Source organism: Ricinus communis, chromosome 2 (genome assembly GCF_019578655.1).
Source record: "Ricinus communis isolate WT05 ecotype wild-type chromosome 2, ASM1957865v1, whole genome shotgun sequence".
Lineage (NCBI taxonomy): Eukaryota > Viridiplantae > Streptophyta > Magnoliopsida > Malpighiales > Euphorbiaceae > Ricinus > Ricinus communis.
The window spans coordinates 1553172-1574138 of record NC_063257.1 but is presented as its reverse complement, the minus strand read 5'-3'; the positions used below and the strand labels follow the sequence as shown (position 1 = coordinate 1574138).

The window sequence follows — 20967 nt, the reverse complement described above, 5'->3', positions numbered from 1 at the left end:
GGATATATTAAGAATATTTATTTATTATTTCATATTATTTAATGACAATACGGTTTAATTTTAAATTTATAAATAAAATAAATAGTCACAAATTATAAATTTTACTCTACGTTAAAATTAAATTAGATTTAAAATAAAAAATTTATTCGTATTAATCTCATTTAAATAGTTGATAAAAAATTTCATTTTGAACATACCAAGTTAATGTGATTTCTTCATTAATACTGAATTTGTCAACTCCATATCTAAATTATTTCACTATATTAATATATTATTATTTAATTTAATTATTACTTTTTATATAATTTAACTATAATATATAATAAATGATATCTTTTAATTATAAATATTTATCTCATATTAATAACTAAAATTAAATTATATAGTAATTTAATAATATTATTATAAATATAAGTAGTTTATAAATATTTAAATTGCTTAAATTAAATTGTGTTAAAAAGTTTAGAATAAGAAAAATAATATTAAATTTATTATTTTAATTAGACACTAAAACTAATTTGTACTAAAAATAAAATTTTACTCTAATTTAATAATGAAATTAATTTTAAACGAATTTGATATTTAATAAATTGTAATATTGAATTACCAGTTTTATTATTCGACTAATACGAATGGGAATAGTAATTAGTTTTATTAAAATATAAAAAAATCTTAATGTAATAAAAAAGAATATAGAAATTGACTTATTTATTAGACAAAATCACAAAGAGTGAATAGTATTTAATTTTTTTCTTTAACCAAATTAAAAAAAAAGTTATATGCTTTGAACATCATATGTCAAACTTTTTAAAGAAATTAAATGAGTAAATACTTGAATAGAATCTCGATATTATCGTATTTATGTAATTGAACTTCTTAAATTTGATTTTAATTTAATTAAACTTTTAAACTTTTTATTTTTTTAAAATTATTATTTAACACGTGTTTGACATATACGTCTCATTTATTATATAATGACATAAATATAAATAATATAATAATTAAAAATAAAATATAAAATATAAATATCAAAATAATGAATCTTATTCATCATTTATCTTTCAAACTTTAAAATAACTTTTTCTTTTCCATTATACTATTATTTCTTTTCAAAGAAATTAAAATAAGAAAAAGCTTGCATTTCTTTCCTTTATATATATATATATATATATATATATATATTATATGTAACTCAATTAATTGTAAGAGAATATTCGGCTGAGATTTATAAAAATTATAGAATTTATTTATTTTGAATATAATAAAAATTAATTTAAAATATTATATAATTAAAATTATAAATAATTAATTATAGGCCGAACTAGATTTTAACACAATAAATAAAATTTTTAAAATAAATTTTATATCAATTTATCTATATTATTTATAACACTGTCAAATTTTCTAATATTTGTATTTTATTTTTTAAAAAAAATTTAAATAAAATTATTTTTTAATAAAATTTAATTAAATGTAACATTTTCTTTTATTCACGTGGCTCTAAATTATCATTTATGTTTCTATTATGCAAAGGAATTTGATTTGAGCATCATTAACTTTCATTTTTAAATTTGATATTTTAAAACTCTTTTAATATAATTAAACTGAATTTATAGTAATCCATAAATGTCTTCATTTTAGTATGGACATAAATAAATAGTTTAAAGTCGGTGATCATGGTAGTTATTGTGTTATGATGAATCATTGTGAATTAAAACTAATGACTAATCCCTAAAACAAAAGCGATAAAGATTAAAAAGAACAAGGGCAATTATTAAAAAAATAATAAAATTTGTAGAGAGTGAAAATAATTGATACATAAAAATCCCCAAATAACAAGATGACAATTGAAGGATTATTTTCTAATTTCTTTTAGATAAAAATTATTTTGTTTCTATACTTTTAAATTATTTCATTGGATTTCTTATTATTATGATCAATATGTCGCTAAGTAGTATTTTATTACTTCTATCGGTGGTGAAGAGTTTAAGTTTAAGGACAATTATAAAATGTAACAAATTGAGGGATCTATTTATGCATTTAGCATAAAAAAATTACATGCTATTATATAAAAGTTTAAATATCAAAAAAATTATATATTTTTTAACTTATTATCAAATTTAGCATATGTATTATTTAATTTTTTAATTTTAACATCAAATGTTAATATTAATTTTGATTTTAACCTATAGTAAAATTATCAATAAAATTTACTAACGTGAATTCTAGTAATAAAATAAAAATAAAAAATTAATTAGCATTTTTATTATTAAAATATTATCATTTGAGTATATAAGATTAAAAAAATAATTTATATATTTAAAGATAATATTCTAGTGATAAAACAAATCAATAATTCTAAAATTGACTCGATTATCTTCTGTTATTGTCGAAATTCACGTCAAACTAAAAAATTTGATAAATAATTTTATTAGATGCTAAAATTGAAACTAATGTTAAATTATAGTATCAGAATTAAAAATTAAAAATTATGTGCTAAATTTGATAATAAATATAAAATTTAGAATTTTTTAGCAATTAAGCATAATATAAAATTTAGAAGAACATTTTGATTATTTATCCATCAAAACAAAAAACGCTGTCGTTTCTAAAGAAGCATCGCTGAGTTCGTCTCCACAAATGGTATTTCCAGGCGTGGTTTGTATATTGTGTAGATATGGAGGGCATCAAGAAGAGACAAGGCTACGGATGGGCAGTATCAGCTGGATTCAATGCTGCTCTCGCTGCTATTGCTGCGAAATTCATTCAAAATCAGGTACTAGCTTCAACTCTATCTATAATTCTTAGTAAAAGAACGTTTGAACTAAGATCCATGCCTGTGATCCAACGGATTGTAAATTACCATTAAGAAATATTTCAGGAATTAACAATTGCTAGTATGGACATTCTTAAATTTCATTTACTTGCTATTTTGTTTTGGCAGTTGGTTAGATACAGTGTGGTTGTGTTATTTAACGTGACAATGTGGGGATGTTATGTGAATAGTCTTAGAGCTCTTTCATCTCTGCAAGCTACAGTAACAAACTTTGCCACGAATTTCATCTCTTCTGGTCTTGCTGGATATATTATGTTCAACGAAACATTATCAGCTCAGGTAAATTAGTTAATAATACCAGTAGAAATATTTGGAAATTTTCGTATCTGAAAGTGCTAATATTGATTTGGCTTTGTCTAGCATGTCATTAAGTTTTCATTGAATGACAGAAGGAAACTCCTTTTAATGGGTGTGATTTTTCCTCTGGCATTGTTTGTTTATGAGCATTAATTGGACACTTTAGTACTGGCAAGATCTCTGGTTTGTGCTAGTGTTTGCTTGATATTTTGCCTTTTCTTCTGATGATTATCTAAATTTCACGATTACTTTTTATTAAAGATAGAAGATTGTGATTTTGGATGTTTCAAAGGCAAAGAACTAATGGTTTTGGTTTCTGAATTTTAATAATAACATATGTAACGTACCTTTGATGATTCAACTTGTCTTGCAGTGGTTTGCAGGTGCTTTGCTCATTGTAGTTGGTGTAGTTATACTTAGCAAGTCGAGCATAGAACAAAAGACAAGCATGGATTAGAAACTGTGATGGAGGTTGGTTTGCTCTTAAACATTTTATATGATTTTTATTTCATCGGACTTAGCTTCAGAATGGTATTTTGAGAAGTCATTGAAGTTGCTATTCAGTTTGTGTGCTTCTATATGGCAATATTCCAGAGTAGCTGTCCATGTAGTTTCAAATTCAATTTGATGAGGTTGAAGATTTGCTGATATGCAAATATATATCTGTTCTGAAGTAAAGTTTGGTGAATCTATTAGCACATGAACATACAAATTGATATTTTTCTTGCTGATGAAGTTTTGATGGTTACTGACTATGAAGAATCGTATTGTGAATATCTTTTTTCAATCTTTGGATTCAATGGAAATTTAAAGTCTTGACTACTTGCTTACATGTGAATTTTACTTGCTTCTAAGTCCAATCATCAAGATATCACGAGCTTATACTCATATCATATATTATTAGATGATGAATTACTGAGATTTCTGATAACATGCCAAGCAGAAGGCTAAGACCAGTATGTTTATTGGAGTTATGATCAGGAGGAGCTTAGATCGCATGTTCTGAACTACTTTTCCGGTGACCATTGATTTTGAAAAGGAGGAAGGGACTTATCTTCAATCATGTAAAATGTGGTGCATTATTGGGAAATTTCATGTCTAGACTATAGTTCATGGACCAGAAGGCATATACTGGTGGGCCTCATCGCTAATAATGAATGGTGGGTCTTACGTGTATGTGTTTTGTGGTCCATTGAACTATAGTTTAAACAAGAAAATCCTTAAATGCAGTATTGCCCGTCTTAATGGATTGTAAAGGCCATGATAATGGGAAAACATTAGCTGGTAGATAAAATGGCATAATTCCATTTGTGAAAACCCTGCCAGAAGGCCTTTTGCAACTGTAGAAGATGAATATGGAGGAAACAATAACAACCTTTGAAATCATTTTGTAGAAATGAAACTGTAAAATAAGAAGAGGTTAAAATGCAAAGATGGTTCTTACTCTTATTTTTCTGCTTTGTGGACTGGCTGCAGGTTAAATTTTACATGTGGGCATGACTTCATCTGTCATACGTTATTTTGAGTAGAAAATTATCAATCTTTGCTTGATATGCCCTGAGCCAAACCTGCTATTACCTTACTGAAATTTTGAATCATTACGGAGGAGGGCATAGGGTGTTAAAATTATTTGATTGATTTTACAGGATCCAAATATGAAGTTAGCAAGCAGTCAGCTGTAATGCCATCTTTTGCCTAATTGCATCAAGACTTGTATACAGAGTCAGCATTTTCCCTCATATTGTTTCTGCATCCACTGATGCCATATGATAGGTTTGTAACGGTTGGTTAGAATGGAGAATTTCTTTAAAATTTTGATTTTGGTGTTAATGGTGGTTTTGGTTGATGTTAATCTTATCTCGAGTCAAAAATATGTTTGTTTAATGTTAGTAATTTTTTTTTTTCCAGAAGAATCTTTAACTATTTTTTAGATGAAAACTAACGGTAAGATATATATATATATATAGTAATTCGATTGCTTGATGAAGCAAATTATAAAAAAGAAAATCATAATTTATAACCTTACTCTGGAACTTCATAATAATTAACCAATAACAATTCTTTTTTATTTTTGTGAAGGACCATATTCAAACTAGTGAAAAACAATAAGAAGACATTATAATCCTAAAATACACTATGTATAATTTTTCTGAAGGCATAATTTAATAGTTTTGCTTATGAAAGCCTTATCCCCATTTCAAAATTTGATGACATGCTGCAGCAGTTCATCTTTAAATTTTACCTCACAAAAGCCCCTTATTTTCTGCAAACTCTCTCTGTCTTTCTATATATAACATTATTCTCTCTATAATTATATTCATTCCCCTGGAAATTCTTACCAGCTCACTTCTGATTATCTAAAAACAGTTAATAGAGCCTATCCACTAATAGATTTACTTGCAATGTTCTCAACTTCAGCATACAAATTACTCTCATTTTCTACTTCAATGTGTGTATTTTTCCTTGGAGTTGCTAAAATAAATTATTTATATTCAAACTTCAATCTATGATATTATATTTTCTTTTCTTTTTACCTCATACTATAAATTGCATTGAATTTTATATATTTTTCCGTTATTATTGTCAGCTCACGTCTATATCATCAACAGTCAAAATCTTGAAGACACGTGAAAATAACATTTTTCCAATTTTTTATTCTTTTTCTGCAAAGTAAGTTTTATCATTTCTTTTCTAAGGAAAAATGTGAATTGAAAATGGCGAACATAATGCAAAAAAAACACCTAATAATCTTTTTATCAGTAGTTTATAAATCCCAATATATATATCATTGTTTATTACATTTTAAGAATTATATTTAATGGTCATTTCGAACTTGGACAGTGATTTTCACAAGGAATAAAGGAAAAAAAAGAAAGAAAAGGAAGAAGAAGAAAAAGAAAAAGTGCACAGAAGTTTGGAAAATTCCAAATCAGAATAGGTCACTGGACACACATTTCTAGGTAATTAGGGCCCATGGGCCTAATTGAACGTGACGTTTTTGCTCTTTTGGTAATCCCGCCACAGTAACTTGCATTTATTTGTTAGCATAAAATACGGCGAGAGTATAAAAAGGAGGCAACAGCATCACTATTATGCGTAAATTTTAATTTTAATCTTATTTTTAATTTTTTGGAAAAGAAAAAAAGAAAAATATACTAAAACATTTCAAGACAAAGACAGTCAGGTAAAACCCTCTCTTCTCACCCATTGATAAAAGTAAACTTAATAAAACAAAAAAACAAAAAACAAAATAAATTCATTGCCTCTCTACTTGTACTGTTTATTTCCACAGATTTAACATCTTCCTTGTGCAAATTAGGGTTTTTCATTAGTATCTCTTTCTTACTGTACGCTTCAATTTCTCTCATTTGTAAACTTTGCTCTTTTATTTATTTCATTTGTTTATATAATCTTTGCTGATTGTTATTCTCTTTGTACCTACCTTAATCGCGAGTAACATTAGTGTTTGTTTTTACTTTGAGTTGATTCTTGTTGCTTTTTTCTTTCCGTTTTGTAGCGATTGAAGTTTGCTTTGTTCTTCACTATGTTTAATTTTAGTATTGATTTTTGTTTCGTTATTTATTTTTTAGAGGTATGTAAGTGAAAAGTTGCTTGACGGTTTGGTGTTTTTGGATTATGAGGGTTGTGTTCTTGCTGTTGAGAGATGTGCTTTAAATGCTTGATTTTGACTTCATTTAGGATTTAGAATTTTGTTATTATTATTGTATTTTCCTGACTGATAAGGGAAATTGGATCTTTTAGGTAATTTTTGGAGGTATTGGAGGCTTAAACTGTTAACTTTTGATTGGCAACTTGGTCTTTAGTTCAGTTTCTGCACTGCTCCTAGATTAAATTGAGCTTGCTTATGAATGAGCTTCATTTTTGAAAAAAAAAAAAATGCTAATAGATTTTAACTTAAGTAATAGCTAGAGATATGCTTGTGGTGTCATAGTTTACATTTTCAATACAGGGAATCAAGAAGCCGCCAACCAAGAAATTGAAAGGATGGAAATAATAACAAAGAAGAAAAGTTGAATCAAGGACCTTGTTGACTTTAAGCTATCAGTATCAGCTGCAAGTTCCACTGCAAAGAAAATTAAGAAGACTTGAGGATCGGGGGCTAGAAATTTAACTGTAAGCCTTCTCCTTTTGTTTGGAATGGAATCTATTGTCTTAGATGGTATTAACCTCTGACTCGTCAGGTGGCTTGAGGCTGGAGCAACTAATGTTAGCCTTGTTGTATCTAGTGCTAGAAGCCTTAGCAGTATGTGGCAGTGCTTCTCCCGTAAATAAACAAAAATGATGTATGTTCATCTATTTTAGTTGTGCTTGGATGTAAAGTTCATAGGTCCTGGATCTGTGTGTCTGGAACTGGAGAGCATGGGAGACGTTGCAAAATTTTCCAACCTGAGATTTTCTTTCTTCATTTCACTTATTGTTGGAATAATCTTCTTTTGTATTTGTCTTTTTGAGACATAGGGAACCTTGGATTTGATGCTTGGCATAATATGGAGGATGTACTCATTCTATAGTAATGCATATTTTATTAGATAACGGGTTTTGTTATAAGGAAATGTGATAATGTAGTTAGATCTTTCAGGATATTATGCAAGATGTCTATTTCATGTCATAATAACTGCTCCTGACCATCAGTGTATTTCTTGTTTGTTGTTGCTTCTTATTGGTTACGGGAGTTACTTTAGCATTCTGAATATAAAACATTCAGACTCTCAAATATCACATTTTGAATTTAATTCTTGAGACTAAAGCCCTTTACTGCTAAGGACTCTTTAAGCTGCATTTTAGAACAATGCTGATAATAGTGTGTTAAAGCCTTAGATTCTTTGCATTAATAATGCCTTTCTTCCCCCATTGCTTCCCCTCATATATGACTTTTCAGTTCTTTGCACATATGCTTGTGAGAAGACGTGCATATGCATTTTTTAAAATCTTTCACCGTTCTTTTTTCTCTAGGCTTTTTATCTTCTGGATACAGCATTGAAACATGCTGTTCATCTTGGTAATGAAAGTTGTATATAATTTTTATTCTTCAAATTTTCTTATTTCTCTTCTCTTGATGCATATATAAATTGTTTCTTATACAGGAAAGCTAACAAGATAATGAGTTCTTACTTCACTCTGACTGTCCATGGTAAGGTCCTCCTTTTAAATACAGGAATGTCTTGCTCCAATTTCCCTGTAATACACTGTAGAAGCGATACATAAATAAGCAAGTCTCCCTCCCTTGAGATACAGGTTATACAGCCTAACTGTTCAACTTCATTTGACCAAGTATTGCACTTTCTCAAGTGGTTGTAAACTGTCGTCTCTAATTGCTGCCACTTCTGGCTGCGATGGATGATGGTGGGCATCGTGAAAATGGAAGACACAAAGCTGATCAATATAAAACTGCTCAGGGTCAGGTATCGTACAGTGAACCTCTGCGAGCCAAAAAAAGATTGTTTTAACCTATATTTCAGTGCTCATTGGCCCCTTCCCCCACGTTTTTGGAATATGTAGTATTGTTTTTCCTGGTAAATTGCTGGTTCTGATTGTTGTTATTTCTCTGTTGTTATTGCAGTGGTTGATGCAAGCTCAGCCTTCAATGAAACAGATTATGGCCATCATGGCCGAAAGAGATGCTGCTATTCATGAGAGAAATATGGCTATTTCAGAGAAGAAGGCAGCTATTGCAGAGCGAGATATGGCATTCCTACAGCGTGACTCAGCTATAGCTGAGCGAAACAATGCAATAATGGAGAGAGATAATGCGATTGCAACTCTTCAATATCGAGAGAACTCCATACCAAGTGGTAATATGCCGTCCTCTTGCCCTCCAGGATGCCAAATCTCGCGTGGGGTGAAGCACATGCACCATCCGCAGCAGCATGCACATCATATGCCCCACTCAAGTGAAGCTTCATATAGTACTAGGGAAATGCAGACAAGTGACACTCTCCCAATGTCACCTGTTGGTTCTGAGGCTGCAAAGCCACGACGGGTTAAACGGTCAAAAGATGCCAAAATGGCGCCTTCTAACAAGAAGACTTCAAAATCTCCAAGGAAGATTAAGAGAGAGAGTGAAGACTTGAATAAGGTCATGTTTGGCAAATCACACGAATGGAAAAATGGGCAGGATATGGCTGGTGGAGCTGATGATCTGAATAAACAGCTGGTGGTGGCATCTAAGTCTGATTGGAAAGGTCATGATTTAGGGTTGAACCAGATTGCATTTGATGAGTCAACTATGCCAGCCCCTGTATGCTCTTGCACTGGAGTGTTCAGGCAGTGCTACAAGTGGGGGAATGGTGGATGGCAATCATCATGTTGCACAACCACCTTGTCCATGCATCCGTTACCTGCAGTGCCCAACAAGCGGCACGCCCGTGTGGGTGGAAGAAAGATGAGCGGGAGTGCTTTCAGCAAACTGCTTAGCAGGCTAGCAGCTGAAGGATATGATCTTTCAAGTCCAGTTGATCTCAAGGAACACTGGGCCAAGCATGGGACTAATCGCTACATCACAATCAAGTAGAGAAAGAACATGTAGTATTAAGATATGCTGTATGTATCCTCATTTTTCTGTATTTGCTGTGGGAGAAAATAATGATTTTAACATCACGCATAAGCTAAGAAGTTATTAGGTAGCTGAGACGAACCACACTGCCCTGCCCTGCTGTGTTTATTAGGTAGCTGAGACCAATCAGACTGCCCTGTCTATCCGGCAAATTGCCCAATTGTTGTGGTTTATAGTAAAGTGTACTTGAGTAGTTTGTCCTTGTAACTCTAGTTAATTGTAAAGGTTTTTCTCTCGAGGTGGTGTTGTAACGTTACTAAGTGTTAATTTATAGTATAGATCATTCAGGCATCTTTCGATGTTTTAAATTATACATTACTGCGGATTGTATAATCCCATACTAAAAGATAGAGGTAAAATATAATCGCCAAAATGTAACTATTCCTGTTCAGTGGAATTAACATCATATCATACTTGCTTCCTCAGATGCTTGTTTACTCGCTCAACGTTTGTATATACAGAACAAAAGGCATAGCATGCAGCTCATCGTATTTTCTGGTCTTCTAAAGAACCGTGCCATTATTGATTATAAATATATTAGAGAAGTTGGTTCGTCCTCGAGTTCAAAACTTGATACTACAAGTTTCCATATCCATAATCATTCGCAGCATAAAATTTATATACAATGAAATATAGTAAAAATATAGAATGTATCCGACTGATTATTTAGAATCAACTACATTAAAAACATGGAATGTAATAAAAATAGGAAAAGCTGCTTCTTTTGAGGCAGAGTTAAACCCAACAGTGTTTGTGTCAGATCACATATAATCAGCACTGAATGTATCAGACAGGGATAACTGTGTGATAATTTATATTCTCATCATCCACAACACTGTAGAGAACTATTGCAAAACCCCTAATTAATGTACATTTTGTTCTTTATTTTTAAGTATAAAAATATTTAAGTAAAAAAACAATATCAAAAGCCTCAGACCGTCCTAGTTCGTATAATAATTTCAACATTTAGTTTCAGTTGAAAAACAAACAGTCATCAATGGCTTTAAATTTCAATACTAAATTTAAAATTTTAACTCGATTGAACGAAACAAAAGAAAAGAAAAGAAAAGCAACAGTAGAAAAGGCATCAGATCTTCCTATACAAAGAGAAAGAATCATAATACTCAATACAAAGAAACTGAGCATTCAATGATTCGGCAAATAATTCATCATTTGCCCTTTGCAAAATCTACACCGAACCAACAACGAAACAAGAGATAAAGATTTGATTTTCAAAAACAGAAGAGAAGAAAAACAATGCGTGTTACTGAAGAAGAAAGAGACGGCGATTTTGAAATGGAGTTAGGGCTTTTGGGATTGCTATCAAGGTCTCAATTTATAAGAGCGTTGGACAAGGGTTTACAGGGAAGAAAGGATCCATTGGTTTTATAGGATTTTAATCTGACGGATGAGATTTGACAATGACGATGTGTTTGTAGCCGTCATGTGTCCGTCAATTGCTCTAATTGGCCCAGTAACAGGCCCATTCATATGTCAGTGGGCTTATCACCGTCATTACGAAGCCCAACTTGACAGGTACATGCACCTACAGTTGACCGTCTTGTAAGCAAAAGTGGGTGAAATCTTATACGCGGAAAGCCGAACAACATTTATGGCAATAAATAAAAAATTATATTTAATTAACGGTGTGTATGTTTTGAGGGAAAATGGAAGAGAAATCCTTCCTTCCCTATCATAACAATGGACTTCCCCTCAAGTTTGTGCCTGTTAAAATGAAAGATGCTCTTTAATTTTTTCATAACAATGTGATTTTATTATTACTTTCCTTTTTTTTTCTTTTTTTTTTTTCTCTCCGAAAGAAAAGTAGACTATTTGTTTCCTTTCCTTTTTAACCAAAAGTAAATAGTAACTTGTGTTTCATCCTCTCTATCCTCCCTGATTCCAATCTTTCCAACCAAACATGCCCTGAACAACAGAATCAAGATAAAAACAAAAAAAATAAACAACATAACTAAAAAATATAGGTCTGTCCGTCGTAGAATCTAGATAAATGGCGGTGACAGGGAGAAAAAATTGACAAAGCGCGTCAGCACGTGGGTACATACGTCTTGCCCTGAGACAGTAGACTAAACATTTTAGGGGTTGTGTCCAGTGTTGTCTACCAGTTTTAGTTTTTGGACAAGAACTTTGTTATCGTCTGTGTAATTACCGCCACATACCAATTTTTTTATTTATCCAACAAACCTTGTTTCTTACTTCTTATACAAAACTAATCTGTGATCCCATTCTAGTTTTATCAGGGTTTTCAAGAATGGAGAATGGTAATGGTGAAAGTGGAGGTATGCAAATACTTCGAACATTTAGTACTTTTGGTGCTTCTTCTCAAATGGGTAGTTCTAATATGCGTCAAAGTTTTAATCCTGATAACAGTAATAGTAATAAGAGAATCGGTGTGCCTCCATCTCATCCCAATAATCTACAAGTGATTATGGCTTCCCGGTCAAATTCGCATAATTTGAATCGAGGAGCGTTTTCTCATTCAAGGTCTTTGTCTCAGTCTGCTGTTTTCTCTTTTGATTGCTTGCCTCCATTGAGTCCTTTGCCCTGTTTATCTTCTGGGTCCAATCAATCTGATCCAGTTTTGACTGATATTTCAATTGAAGATAAGGGTTTGTCAGCTCCTTCTCCAGTTACAGCAACTAGTGGTTTAAAGGTGAATAATGATAGCCTGCCTCCTCGTAGAGGACATAGGCGATCAATGAGTGATAGTGTTCCATTAGCATTTTCTGCAATGATTCAAGCGTCTCCTCAACTTATACCAATTGGGAAAAATTCAGGGATTGAAAAGCAAAGTGCGTTGGTGAAACATGAATTGGATGGGGATGGCAATGTACAAGGGAAATCTCAAGGTGAGGTTGTGGATGATTTGTTCAGTGCTTATATGAATTTAGATAGTATTGATACATTGAATTCTTCTGGGACTGAGGATAAGGATTTGGATAGTAGAGCCAGTGGTACAAAGACAAATGGCACTGAAAGTAGTGATAATGAAGTGGAAAGTAGAGTAAAAGATGGGCTTAAAAGAAGTGCTGGTGGAGATATTGCACGGGCTCCTCGCCATTCTAGAAGTCTGTCAATGGATAGTTATATAGGAAATTTGCAGTTTGATGATGAGTCTTTGAAGTTTCCTGCCCTTGGACTTCAGGGGGGCCAACAGTCACCTAGAAATTCGATTGATGGGAAATTGGCTAACTTCAATTTGGAATTTGGAAATTCTGAGTTCACTGAAGCAGAACTTAAAAAAATTATGGCAAATGAGAAGCTTACTGAGATTGCAATGGCTGACCCCAAGCGTGCCAAAAGGTGTTTGCCTTTTACTTCTGGTTGTCTAGTTACAGCTAGTTAATATGCTATTGAGTAGATTTACTCATAAGTGATTATTTCATCGCAGGATATTAGCCAATCGTCTTTCAGCTGCTCGTTCCAAAGAGCGGAAAACGCGATACATTTTAGAGTTAGAGCAAAAGGTGCAAACTTTGCAGACAGAAGCAACCACCTTGTCTACTCAAGTTACAGTATTACAGGTGGTTATTTGGTATACTGAAGTTTATTTCCCCAAATTTATAGTTACTCTTCTTTATATCTATCATCATATATTTAGTCCTTTGTTTGTTTCTGTCCAGCGCGATTCTACTGCTCTTACAAGCCAGAACAATGAATTGAAATTCTGTCTTCAGGCAATGGAACAGCAGGCCAAACTGAAAGATGGTACGTTTTCTTTTGCACTGCCTGCTTCTTATGCACTCAACTGTAATCAACCTTGTTTTTGATTGACTAGAAAATTGGTAATTTATGGAAGTGTTTCATGTGGGAACTTTTTGAAGGATGTTTTCATATAAACATGATAGGCATGACATGTTTGGGTGCTAAATGATTAGTTCATTCATTTCTCCTGTTATGTTCCTCATGATACTTTTGGTTGGCCTGCTGGATTGCTAGAATATGCCTGATCTTCAATAATATTTTTCTTAGCATACATGGTCATAGCATATAATTTTTAAAATTGCTGATGCTGGACATGAATGGTTTTCTTGTGCATGATTTTCCTTGAAAGTTTCTCTCTATCACATTGATATTGTATACTCGGAGGTAAGATGTGATTATTAGTTTTGTAAACAAGTACTTTATCATTCACATGGTTTTTATTTGTTCTAGAATTATTGCAATCCTAGAGAACAACTTTGGCTTTTTATTTCTATTTTTTATTTCTTTTGATGAGTGGATATTAGCGAAACCATGGTAATTGAAGATTATAGTCTTGCTACAGTTTGTATTTCTATTGTTTTGAGAATGATACCAATCTATGCCACCTCATTCATTAAATATTTGGAATCTGGTAAGAAAAGGATCTTTGTTGAACTGTAGTGCAGTTTAATTTGAAAATTAATGTAAATAGGTCTTGTTTCAAATTTTTCTTCTTTATCTTCATATACTTCCTCTATTCAAGTGTGATAACATTCTCATTCCAACAATTAATGCAACATCCTCATAATGGCAGCCTATTACGCCTAAATTTTCAAATTCTCACGGATCTAAGATTTTTGTGCTTGAAGTGTTTAGGTTCTTATTAATTCATAGACATTCTTTTTATTGTCCTATTTTTGTTCATTGTCCACTAAATCTGTAATGTACATTAATGTAGTTAAAATTCTTAGGCTTTATAAATTTCCGAGTATTTTTCTCTAGGAACAAGAAGCTCTTAAATCAGGATATTCATTCCAATTAGATGGTTATGTGTGAATTCAATTGATAGTGTTGCATCTTTTACTTGTCCATATGTCAGAGCAAGATTGTCAGAAAATTTCCAGTGTCAAACACAATCCCAAACGGACTCTTATTTGTTGGGGTAAGGAATGCTGAATGTTTATAGAGATATGTGGGGAAAAAAAGTTTTGAAAGGATGAGAAGCTGCCGTCAATTTCCGAGCTAATATATAGCTCTGTGTTGTTTCAGTTATTTGTCTCCTTTGGCAATAATAATTTTATATTTTCATCTCAATGTAGTTGTGCATGATTCCTTCTCTCTTTTGTTTTGTTTATATCCGATTATTAATTGACATGATGTGGTTATAATATGCTGCATGGAACTACTAGATTTACTCTGTTTCCACTATCTGATATATATGGCAGCTTTAAACGAAGCATTAGTAGCAGAAGTTCAGCGCCTAAGGCTTGCTGCTGCAGAGCTGAGGGGGGACATCCATCAACAGCTTCCTATTAATCAGCAGATGTTGAAATTGCAGCTTCAGCAACGTACCCATCTCAACACCCATCAGATTGCGCAAGAGGAACAAAAACAATTGTAACAACTAACATCAGCATAACCAACTGGAGTCCCAACAGCAGAATCTGGAGGCTGCTACTAAGTTGAAATGATAAATCCGGGGGTTGGGGTTCTTTTGTTCAATCCAAATTGCACAGTGTTTGAACTTCTTATTTGAGATAACAATAGTACAAAGTCCTATAGAAAGTTCCTATATTCATTTTTTTTTTTTTTTTGTGTGGATATTAGTAAAGCTTTTATTTGTTTATATAGGGCTTCTTGTGCTTTTGCAAGTCTCTCTCTCTGTCCTTGTGTTTTCAGACAGCAGTTATGAGTTTATGCGAAAGGTTCCAATGGAGAGAGATTGTGTAACTGCATTTTTTGGATAATCAAATAACATTTCTGACAGTGATTCCATTTGATATATTCCATAGTTGTATTATGAATAAAATTATTCAAGTGGATGGCCTCTTCCATAGTAGTATCATAAATTAGACAGACCTAAAGTATGAAATCCTAACTTTCAAGTAAAATATATTTAATTTACATTTTAATTACGTTTTACTTTTTTTAGAGTTTTGAAACTGCTTTTGAAAAAAAGAGTAGCATTTAAGTTGGTACTTGTTCTATAAAGATATATTGACAACAACAGTTATACAAATAAAAATTAAAAAGAATTTCAGACTACAATCTCAAAAAGGTCTTTCAACCTATTTTGGACTCTTGTGGGGCAAATTGTACAGAAGGTCTCTCAACTTTGAGTCTGCTGTCACACAAGTTTTTAAATTTAATTTATAACAGTAAACTTTTTAAATTTTAATTAAAATTATCACTAGTTAATCTGTATTTAATTAACGGATGGAAAACTGACGTTAGACTCGATCTCCATATGTACTACATACATAACACTTGATTTCCATGAGACTCGATCTTGTAAGCCCAAGGATTACTACTCTCCCCATCACCTAACTTCCTCAAATCAGTTTAGAATACCTCTCCTTCTACCAGATTCAGAACTTGTAAACAAGTACTCCGAAAACAACCCGATTGCTTGAATCGTTGAGCTAGACCGAGTCATGTTTTCCCAACACAAAGTCTCTCTAACAACACCCTTTTCAAGATCAAGAATTTGCATCCTAGAAAAATTGGTGGCTCCAACAGCTACTAAATTTGGAGAAATTGCTAAAAGAGAAGTAACTGTTGTGAATTAAGTCAAATATCATCGACTTCTCCTTAAAGACCAAGAATTGCTGAAGAGAGAAGAAGTCGCCTCTTTGAAAAGTGCAGAAGATAATGAGACAAGGAGGAACCCTTATCCTTCTGTTTGTTTGAGAGTTGATTCGTTGCCCAAGATTCTATCACGTGTTGAAGCAACTTGACATATTCAGACTGCTTCTCGTGGGTTCGAAGTGAGGAAATGGGAGTCGCTGAAGAAATTGAAGCAAAATGGTCGAGTCCAGGAGCAATGAACAACGAATACTGTGCTCTGAGTCACAAGGCAACCCTTTCTTTTTCTTAATATAATAATTTCTTGTAACTTTCTTTCAAATTCAGTGGGTTGTTTTTTCTGTATAAATATGAAGAAGAAGCCTACAAGATTAAATATAAAATTGTAAAGTTATGGATGATGTTGAGTTTCCGTTAAAGATGGAGCAATTGAAGCTATGATTTTACAGAAACAAGGCATGGATGAAGATGATGATGACGCGTTACTATGGGTGGTCATCGTTTTGAAAGGGGATAGTTGGGTGGTGCCGTCGTTTTTGTTGTGCTGTTGGTCCTGGTAGTGGCTTGGACTTTAGAAGGAGCTGAGGTGTAACTATTAATCTGAGCTGGAATTCTCTTTTTTTCCTAAAATTATACGTCACTTTTTCATTTATTAATTAAATAGAACTTAATGGCTGAAGATTATATTTCAATTAAAATCTAAATTTTTTTATGAAATTAAATTTAAAATTGAAAGACAGTACAGGAATAGATGTAAAAGAAAGTTGAGATAATGAAATTCGTTTTTCTATATTTTCTTTATTGAAAAAAAAACTGTCAGTCACAAGTCACCACTAATCTTTTGGAAAGTCTTTAAACTATTATATTGTTGGTTAGGCTTAATAGATCTCATTACATTATTATATATCTATCTATTGTTATATAATAAAAGCGAAGGATAATTCGGTCTTCTTATATCTCTGTTTTTTCTTTCTCTTTCAGCACCTCGCCCCCACTTGGTCAGTTCTGTAATTTTGAATTAAAATCACAACGCCTTAGATTCCTCTATCTACTTTTTAATTTTTTAAGAATATTATCTCTAATTTTTTTTTTCTATTTCAGTTTATTATACTGGGTAATTGTTAATTAACCCATAATAAAAGTTAATTAAATTTTTTTATGCAAATATTTTTTATCATGACATCTTCAACATACATTAAAATCTTTCTACAGCCACATATTTAGAATCAAATAAAATTTATAACTATAAAGAAATTGTAATTTAATTAAGATTTTAATATTAATTTTTTTATACTTAATATTTAATTTTATAAATAAAACGATATAAACCATCGATAAAATACATTACAAATAAGATTAATAAGAAAAGATAACATTTTACCCAGCCTCTATACGGTCTTAGCTTGAGGATCTCTCCTGCCTTGAGTTTACAGCATGAGGATTATGGAATGAATAGCTCTCGGCTCCATTTGGTATCAGAGCCTTGGTGATTGAGAAGAGAAACCCAACTATCATGACTTCAGAAGTTACTACCCACACCTCTACCTTACAACTCTCTCCTTCTTGCAGAAAAACCATATCCAATAAGACTGATCATCTTGTAGAGATTTCTCATATTCCTGAGAATGTCCAAATTGAAAACACTCTTGTACCCATCATGAACCCATATAATATTTTCAAAAAATAAAATTTTGTCAGAAAAACCTTCAACCAAATCATCCATAAACAACCCTTATCCGTAAAAGAATATGTTCAATCTTCCTCTCTTTCTCAATGTTCTCTCTCTGCTACCACTCAGGAGCAGTATGTTACCCTTGAGATCCCAACTTCTTTCATAGAACAATGGAGGAAACAGGGATATACACATCTCCATCTCGGAGCTGTCAGGCTAGTCCTTTCCTATCATGGCAGGATGGGTCTACCGGTTACGGCCCGTATGTCGCTACTGGACACCGGATATCTTAAGTACGAACATGTAGTAATTGGCACGATAGTCATAACACTTAACACTGGGAGTGTTGTTTTAACTTTCTTCCCCAATTTTAATCTCTCTCTCAATGATCCATATCTGTCAACTGCACTCAAGGTCCAAGTCCAGATAACGGGAGCAAATCAAGTGACTGATGCTCTCTCTGCGACCCTGCACCATCAGATAGTCTACAGATTACAAGATCATGCCTTTAATCTCCAGATCCCAGGCTTTCAAGCTTCCTCTGATGCTTTATTCATTATGGCTGACTCTGGCCAGGTTCCTACAATAGTCCAAGCCCAAGGCGGTGGAAAGGAAGATCTACGGTCGATCCCAACCGAATGGGTGACTAACTATGAAAAGCTTGGGCATCTCGGTGCTAAGCTCGTTCAAGCCGACCCTCTTTTTGTTAACCAAAAAGATGGTACTGTAAAGACGATCTTTACAAAGACAGGAGAATCTTCTTCAGCACCTTCTATCTTCCAAGCATCAATGATACAGCCTATATCTAGACCTAGGGAGAAGATCCCTATCCACTCATTCCAGTCCTCTGGACATCAGATCTATGCTGCCAGAATAAAAGGTTACTTCATCTGGGATGTTGACCCAGGAATGTGCCGACCAGGATGCACTTGTGAAGATGATCTTGATTTTGCAAATGGAGTCGAGAGCTGTTCATTCCATAATTCTCATGCTATAAACTCAAGGCAGGAGAGATCCTCAAGCTAAGACCGTATAGAGGCACCTCGCCATGTGAGGTCTTTCTGCTCTTTTGGATCTCGGTAGCCGAGTTAGCCCTTTTGAATCATAGAAGAACAGATCGTGCAGACAATTAGTTCATTACCATGGATCAAGAAGAAGAGAAGGAAGAAATTTAGAAAGCCATAAGTGAGAATATTATGCTCATAGATAAAAAGAAAACTTGCTTGGTCTCATTACATCTCGATTTCTCCTCTTATAGAGGAGTGTAAATACAAAACGACAGAAAAAGATAAGGTGGGAATCTTATCTTTGACACATGTCTTCCTTAGAGGAAGAGTTGAGATTTTCCACTTATAAAAGATAAGTCTAATAATATACTGACAGCTCACCGACAGCTCACATGCATATTAAGACGACAAGTCTTAATAATGCACTTATTTTACACATGTGAAAGACAGAAAATAATGTACCGAAAGATGAATTTGACATTTCATCTTTTATTACATATTATTATTGAGGAGAATGCTTGTCTTCACGTCCAGCGCACACACCATTAATTTAGAAAACACTGTCATAGTCATCGTCATCCATAGGTTGAGAATCTTGCATGATGGCATTCTTCTGTTCATTGGTCAGATCCGGATCATCTAGTGGAGTTGGAAGTATGGGAAAAATGGAATGCTCAATAATGGGATGTTCAGTCTCAGTCCATAGATGTCCATTGTAAGTGCAGACTAATGGTGTAGAGACATCGTTCGTCCCTAACTCATTTCTTAGTTGTAGAGCCTGCTTTAGATCTCTTGTAATTGTTGGAGGAGCAAGATGCAAAGGTACTTCAATCGTCCTCCAATAATGACAGATATTTTGAGTTGCATAAGTGTCTTATGAGAACTGAAGGTAAGGCCTGTGAAGGATGAAAATGACATGATACCCTGAAGCTTTGGGATTATTGTCTGTAAATAATTTATTCTCATGAATAACCTTGAGAAGTTCCCTTGTCCATTGGTACGGGATTTTGAACCAAGTAAGGTATCTCCATGGATATGTTCCAGAATTTGTCTCATTATTGAAGAAGTGTAAAAGATCCATAACGGGTATTTCAATAGCATGATGAAAAACTGTAGAAAGGCACCATAAGAACCATAATTCACTTTCGATCTGAGGATGGGTAGGAGAAAGGTGATAAATCAAACACCAAGGGTAATCTGGGTAAAAGAAGTTAGGTTGAATGGGCAGTGAGAAAGTTTGTTGGAAAGTTGCCAAATAATGGAACATCATATTTTTGGCAAAATCAGTGACTTGTCTGGTTGTGAGGTTGGCGGGAAGATCTGGTGGAGAGGGAGGTTGCATAGTGGGTTTTGAGGACGAAGAGGCCATGAAGATTATAGGAAGATTGACTGTTGAGCTGAGGAGGACTATAAGCTGATTTTGTGGCTTTGAGAGTCTAGATAAGAAATCTGGAATGAGATTTCTCGTCCCTTTTATATGCTGGACTTCAAAATCATACCTGTTGAACCATGATTTAACCTCAATAATTGAGGTTCTGGTAAGGTCTTTTGGTTGGATTCAAGGATTTTTGGGAAAGAAGAATTATCCATCCGAACCAGGAAGTGTTGTCCAATCAAGAAAAACTCGAACTTCTTTATCCCATATTTGACCGCCAAGATCTCCTTGTAGGTTGTGTGGTAATATTTTTCTGAAGAAGAAAACTGTCCTGACGTATAACCACACAGTTGTTCTCTGCCATTGAGATTTTCAAGGAGGATGGCCCCCCACGCATAATCAGACGCATCCGTCTGAAGGATAAGATCTCCTGTAGATGGGATAGTGAGAGGTGGAGGATTGTGGGCCAACTCTTTTAGTTTTTGAACAGCTGTAGTCTGCTCTGTTCCCCAAGGAGGAGGGTCCTTTTTGAGCATCTTAGAAAGATGACATGTGTAGTTGGACAGGTGTGGTATGGCTTCTCTGATATAATTGAGAATCCCAAGGAACTGTTGAATTTGCTTTACTGAGAGATTCTCTTCTGGGAAGTTCTCAAGCTCCTTTGTCAGATGCGGACTATACGTGTATTGGCCATTT

At 33.2% G+C, this 20967-nt stretch overlaps 3 protein-coding genes and 3 non-coding genes across 12 annotated transcripts; 3 read left to right on the top strand and 3 right to left on the bottom strand.

Annotated features, from left to right (window-relative positions):
- The first annotated feature begins 2597 nt into the window (after positions 1-2597).
- LOC8275828 lies at positions 2598-5017 on the top strand. Of its 3 annotated transcripts, none has more exons than XM_002510445.3 (4): positions 2598-2776; positions 2945-3115; positions 3507-3604; positions 4780-5017. In XM_002510445.3, exons 1-3 carry the CDS (start codon positions 2678-2680, stop codon positions 3588-3590), a joined length of 354 nt encoding a protein of 117 aa, XP_002510491.1. In that variant the 5' UTR covers positions 2598-2677; the 3' UTR covers positions 3591-3604; positions 4780-5017. The 3 variants fall into 3 exon arrangements, with proteins under 3 accessions (XP_002510491.1, XP_025013087.1, XP_048226469.1); XM_025157319.2 differs by lacking the exon at positions 4780-5017 and adding an exon at positions 4610-4743; XM_048370512.1 differs by lacking the exon at positions 4780-5017 and adding an exon at positions 4115-4580.
- A 1312-nt stretch (positions 5018-6329) lies between these two features.
- On the top strand, positions 6330-9998 carry LOC8275829 (protein BASIC PENTACYSTEINE6). 4 transcript variants are annotated; one of them, XM_025157044.2, is made up of 6 exons: positions 6330-6480; positions 7104-7267; positions 8108-8153; positions 8239-8285; positions 8390-8556; positions 8715-9998. In XM_025157044.2, the coding sequence occupies exons 5-6, from the start codon at positions 8488-8490 to the stop codon at positions 9663-9665; spliced, it is 1020 nt and encodes a 339-aa protein (XP_025012812.2). In that variant the 5' UTR covers positions 6330-6480; positions 7104-7267; positions 8108-8153; positions 8239-8285; positions 8390-8487; the 3' UTR covers positions 9666-9998. The 4 variants fall into 4 exon arrangements, with proteins under 4 accessions (XP_025012812.2, XP_048226467.1, XP_048226466.1 ...); XM_048370510.1 differs by lacking the exon at positions 8108-8153 and adding an exon at positions 7336-7437; XM_048370509.1 differs by lacking the exon at positions 8108-8153.
- Positions 9999-10456: 458 nt separating this feature from the next.
- Positions 10457-10542, bottom strand: LOC112535397. The gene has a single exon (XR_003079552.1). It is a non-coding gene; the product is annotated as a small nucleolar RNA R38 (small nucleolar RNA).
- A 93-nt stretch (positions 10543-10635) lies between these two features.
- LOC112535381 lies at positions 10636-10709 on the bottom strand. Its single transcript, XR_003079538.1, has one exon. It is a non-coding gene; the product is annotated as a small nucleolar RNA snoR20a (small nucleolar RNA).
- An 82-nt stretch (positions 10710-10791) lies between these two features.
- LOC112535380 lies at positions 10792-10873 on the bottom strand. The gene has a single exon (XR_003079536.1). It is a non-coding gene; the product is annotated as a small nucleolar RNA snoR64a (small nucleolar RNA).
- A 437-nt stretch (positions 10874-11310) lies between these two features.
- LOC8275830 (bZIP transcription factor 29) lies at positions 11311-15464 on the top strand. 2 transcript variants are annotated; one of them, XR_007214601.1, is made up of 4 exons: positions 11311-13031; positions 13120-13252; positions 13330-13436; positions 14858-14995. XR_007214601.1 is itself a non-coding variant. In XM_002510447.4 (4 exons), the coding sequence occupies exons 1-4, from the start codon at positions 11980-11982 to the stop codon at positions 15031-15033; spliced, it is 1446 nt and encodes a 481-aa protein (XP_002510493.2). In that variant the 5' UTR covers positions 11339-11979; the 3' UTR covers positions 15034-15464. The 2 variants fall into 2 exon arrangements, 1 of the variants encoding a protein (XP_002510493.2); XM_002510447.4 differs by having other exon boundaries at positions 11339-13031; positions 13352-13436; positions 14858-15464.
- Positions 15465-20967: the final 5503 nt, after the last annotated feature.